The sequence below is a fragment of the Oryza sativa genome, chromosome 4, assembly GCF_034140825.1.
Source record: "Oryza sativa Japonica Group chromosome 4, ASM3414082v1".
Taxonomy (NCBI): domain Eukaryota; kingdom Viridiplantae; phylum Streptophyta; class Magnoliopsida; order Poales; family Poaceae; genus Oryza; species Oryza sativa.
Window position 1 is genome coordinate 5,575,392 of NC_089038.1, and position 5,311 is coordinate 5,580,702.

Genomic DNA, 5,311 nt, shown 5'->3' on the forward strand with positions numbered 1-5,311 from the left:
GATCCGGCTATCTTATGCGTCACTGGTGCTAGAGTAGCCATAAACTCTCTTCCATGGCCAGATCCATAAGTCATCGCAATCAGATCCAACATTATCGCTAGTCATCACCACCAGTCCACCATCTTGCGGGCCACCTCTATCAGATGCATTGCCTAACTCACGCCAACTCCAGCATGGTTTCTAACCATGGTGCACACCCACCACAACTTGCTTTAGTGATGTGGCCCATCATGGCGTGTGCGTCGTTGCCACCGTTGAGAGGACATAGGACGAGGAGAGATGCGGGAAGAAAAATGAGAGGAGAAAGAGGGGAAGTTATTTTTTTATATAAAAAATAGGAGAAGTAACCATTGCATATAAGATACGGTGAGGTTCATAGTATTTCTTTTCTCCATTTTAGTGCAGGAATCTCGACAAACATCATATGGCTTTTACAAATTGAGGGATAAAATATATAATATATAGTGTAAACTACATATGTAGTGTAAACCTAAAAACTACTGTTTAATTTGAAAATAGTCGTACAAGATCTGTCCACATCATCTTGAGTAAAAATTTACTCGTAGATTTAACCATTTGTAAAACTATTACTCCCAGTAAAACTTTTAGTTACGGTAATTCAGGTTATCACTACATATTTTAGATTGGGCAAAATTTGCTACAGGACACTCAAAAAACATGTAATTGGCTATGAAACATCGCAAAAACGTGACACGGCTGATGGACACTACAAAAATTGTGTAATTGGCTATAGGACACCGGTCGCATTATTTTATTATTTTCGGTTCAAAAGAGGTGAGAATTTTTTCCAAATGACGAGATTGCCCCTGTGCCATCTTCCTTCACCCGAAATCACAAATTTTTTGTAGCTGCCGGCGAGGTAGCTGGCGGTGGTGACCGCGCGCCAGGAGCAGCAGACGGCGCGGAGGCGGACGTGGTTGGAAGGGACGGGAGCTGGAGGAGCACGAGCCCTAGCAGGTCCGCCAAGAGATCCTACCACGGCGGCGATGGCTGTTGCGCTGCCGCCATCCTCCTCCTCCTCGTCGGTGCCGGCGGCAGAGCTTGACAGCGGTAGCGCCATCCACGCGTCGAGCGAGGACACAGCAGCTGCAGCTCATGCGGAGACGTCTCCATCCTCCGCTCTCGTCCCCGGCGCCGCCACCACCGAGTGCTCGTCCAGCGTCGGCAAGTGCTCTCCATCCTGCAGCCATGACCCTTGTCGCTAGCGTCGGCAAGTGCTCCTGCTCCTCATCAACTGTGCCGCTGCCCGTCCTCTTCTGCAAGATCTGCATGGATGACGTGCCGACGTCCGACGCGCACCGCGGCAGCCACAGCTGCGCGCACGCATTCTACGCCACCTGCCTGGCTGGTTCCCGGCGAAGTCAACGGGAAGGGGAAAAGAAGGAATGAGAAGGGGTAATCTAGGCATTTAGAAAAATATCTCACCTCTTTTGATTCGGAAATAATAAAATAATGCGACCGGTGTCCTACGGCTAATTACACGTTTTTTTTAGTGTCCATCAGCCGTGTTACATTTTTGTGGTGTCTCCTAGCCAATTATACGTTTTTTGTGTGTCCTGTGACAAATTTTGCCTTTAGATTGGGGTGGCTGTTGCAACCTGTTTCATACTTGGTTTTGATATACTGGGCTTTTCATGGACACTAACTTATTGAATATTTATGGTCTGGATGGAGAGAAAACGATCAAGAAGACCATTTGTCATCACTAAGTCCAGGACTCCAGGTCATATCACGTGCTTTCGAATTTTCGCTCACCATATATAATTATATATGGTCTATCTTTAAATATTTTATAGTAATATCATGTGCTTGGAAATCAAAGATTGGATGTCACGTGTAGTACGTAGTGCAAAAGTTCCACAAGATCAACAGATCAAGTCTTGGTGTCGGCTTATACAGCTGACTGATCATGGCATGGCGAAAGCATATAAAAGGGCCATTAGTTCATGCAGTTCTTCGCCAAGCAAAACTGCCAAGTAAACCTACTCACCAATAATCCATCCTCGAATCCTCGATTTATCATGGAGATAAACTCGGCAGCCACCCTCACCCTCGTCTCTCTCCTCACCCTCCCCATTCTTCTGGCGTTGCTGACCCGCAAGTCGTCGTCAAAGAAGAGGAGGCCTCCAGGGCCATGGAACCTCCCCTTGGTCGGCGGCCTCCTCCACCTCCTCCGGTCGCATCCGCAGGTCGCGCTCCGCGAGCTCGCCAGCAAGTACGGCCCGGTGATGTTCCTCCGGATGGGGCAGATCGACACGGTCGTCGTCTCATCGCCGGCGGCGGCGCAGGAGGTGCTCCGCGACAAGGACGTCATGTTCGCGTCGCGGCCGAGCCTCCTCGTCTCGGAGATCTTCTGCTACGACAACCTCGACGTCGGCTTCGCGCCCTACGGCGCCTACTGGCGGATGCTGCGCAAGCTCTGCACGGTGGAGCTCCTCAGCACCAAGGTGGTGCGGCAGCTCGCGCCGGTCAGGAATGACGAGACGCTGACCCTCGTCAGGAACATCAAGGCCGCCTCCTCCGGCCATGGCGGCGGCGGCGGCAAGAAGCCGGTCACCCTCGCCAGGCTGCTCACGACGTGCACGAACACGATCACCGCCAAGGCGGCGTTCGGGCAGGCGTGCGGCGTCGAGCTCCAGGAGCAGTTCTTGACGGCTCTGGACGTCGGGCTCAAGTTCAGCGGCGGATTCTGCTTCGGCGACCTCTTCCCGTCGCTGCGGTTCATCGACGCCATGACCGGGCTGAGGAGCCGCCTGTGGCGAGCACGCGGGCAGCTGGACTCCGTCTTCGACAAGATCATCGCTCAGTGCGAGGAGCATCAGGGTGATTCCCTTGTCAACGTCCTTCTCAGGATCAGAGATCAGGGCGACCTCGAATTCCCCTTCGGCACAACGAACATCAAGGCAATTATACTGGTAATAATTTATTTACTGGTGAATATATAGCACTAATTAAGATGTTATTTTTTCTACATTGTTGTTCATGTAGTCGATTTCATTGTGCAGGATATGTTCACGGGAGGGACAGAGACGACGTCGTCGGCCGCGGAGTGGGTCATGTCGGAGCTCATGAGGAACCCTGAGGTAATGGCCAAGGTACAGGCCGAGGTGCGGCGAGTGTTCGACAACAAGAGCCCACAAGACCATGAGGGCCTGATTGACAACCTACGCTACATGAAGATGGTGATCAAGGAGACTATGAGGTTGAATCCAGTGTTGCCGCTGCTGATGCCCCATCTCTGCCGGGAGACCTGCGACATTGGTGGTTATGAGGTCGTGGAGGGGACCAGGGTGGTGATCAATTCGTGGGCGATGGCGAGGAGCCCCGAGTACTGGGATGACGCGGAGGAGTTTAAGCCAGAGAGGTTTGAGGATGGCATGGCAGACTACAAAGGCTCCCGTTTTGAGTACTTGCCGTTTGGAACCGGGAGGAGGAGATGCCCTGGTGATACATTTGGTATGGTCTTGTTGGAGCTCATCGTGGCACGCCTTCTCTACTACTTCGATTGGAGCCTCCCTGCCGGAATGCAGCCGGATGATGTTGACATGGACTTCGTCGTCACCGCCACAACTAGGAGAAAGAACCATCTTCAGCTAGTGGCGTCGCCATATAAGTTGGCTCCTATCCAAATCTGATGGATATACGGCTCCTACCCAAAGCTGATGGATGTATCAGTGTGTTTGTTCTTTTCTTATCATAGGTGTATTTGTTATTCGCGTGTTTGTGTACCTTGTAAGGGTGCACGTAATGTTTGTCCCCGGATAATGGACAAACAAATAATAATTGTGAACAATATCATGTACTACTACGTATTTATTTAAAGTTACAAAATATTTGATAATTATTAAGAATTCAATGTGACTCGTCAATCATCAGTTTCTACTTAAATGATAGTCCAATATATCATCAGGAGACCAGGTTCTACAATTAGTACTCAAATGAGTCTCACTAAGATCCATCATGAAAAATATTTGATAGTACATTTATTTGGCACAAATGGCTTCCCTTACTACAGTTGCTGGTTTCAGTTTGTCTTGCTCCTTGTAGTCCTCTTGGAATAGTTTCTTCACCCAAGTAGAAATGCAGTGCACCAAATAAGCAAGATACGATAATTAATATTCCAATTTCTAATAAAGAATATGAAAAATAATTAGAAGTGAAAGATATACTATGGAGTTAGACAAAGTGCATATATTTAATTACATAGTAATTTTAACACAAGATCCTTGAAATAATCAAATTCTTAGTGTTGTTACGAAATTGCTAATTAGCGGGTGATCGCTCCCCGCGATCGTTTCTTTCCTTTCTCCATGTGTGCGTGGGGCACGGGCCGATCACGAGCCGCGGGTGATTGTGCATTAGGCCCGTGTTGTTATAGCATACTACCATTATGCCCATGCGTTGCAACGGGTTGTAATAATATTTATTGACATAAATTAAAATCAGAAACCATATATCACAATTAGGTATAAATGATGAAGGAAATATAACCATAGTTGGCCAAAATGATAATTCAATATCATAATAGTTATATAACTATATCCCATTTTTTTATTTGGCAATAAATAATTAAATACGGAGGAAAAATTATAAGTTTCAACAATTTTCAATGGATCACATAGTGCTAAAACTAATACTGTAAATGGAAAATAACTGAAATTATCTAGAAAGTAAAAAAACTTATTTTAGCCCATATATGAAAATTTGATTCATTAATTCTGAATGATTACCCGTTTCATTGATATAAATTAAAATTTTCCTATTCCATTCATATTAATATGGTATAATATTATGTGAGTGGTCTAGGAGCATGGTTGGGCTATTCGACCAAGAAGAAATAATGCCGAACAAGCACAGTTCATCATCTTCCCTAGCTGAAGACAAGAAACAAAAGAGGGGGAAAAATGGGCGTCGATGTTCTAGTGACCAAATGGCGGTGAGGGAGGTGGTAGGACATGTCCCACGATGTGACTTATCCATAGATGGTGGATGTTGGCAACAAAGAAAACAAGAACAACAGGAACACGGCTGACAACGATGTGGTCAACGTAAAGAGAGAAACAACAGCGGCGAGATCTAGTTATAAACATGACTGGATGAGTGCGTTAAAACATGTTACCAGACAAGGGTGTTCCATTTTCCTTGAGCCCGCAAGACGAACGATAGATGGAGAAAAAACGGCTAACACTATCCATTGTATTCCCTAGCTGACACGAAAAACAGAAGAGGAGGAAAGATGGGAGTCGGTGCTCCGGAGACCAAACGGTAGTGAGGAAGGTAGTCGTACGTG

The 5,311-nt window shown here is 47.0% G+C and overlaps 1 protein-coding gene across 1 annotated transcript; it reads left to right on the plus strand.

Moving 5' to 3' along the window:
* The first annotated feature begins 1,882 nt into the window (after positions 1-1,882).
* LOC4335096 (cytochrome P450 99A2-like) lies at positions 1,883-3,888 on the plus strand. The gene is made up of 2 exons (NM_001419077.1): positions 1,883-2,936; positions 3,027-3,888. Exons 1-2 carry the CDS (start codon positions 1,968-1,970, stop codon positions 3,654-3,656), a joined length of 1,599 nt encoding a protein of 532 aa, NP_001406006.1. The 5' UTR covers positions 1,883-1,967; the 3' UTR covers positions 3,657-3,888.
* Positions 3,889-5,311: the final 1,423 nt, after the last annotated feature.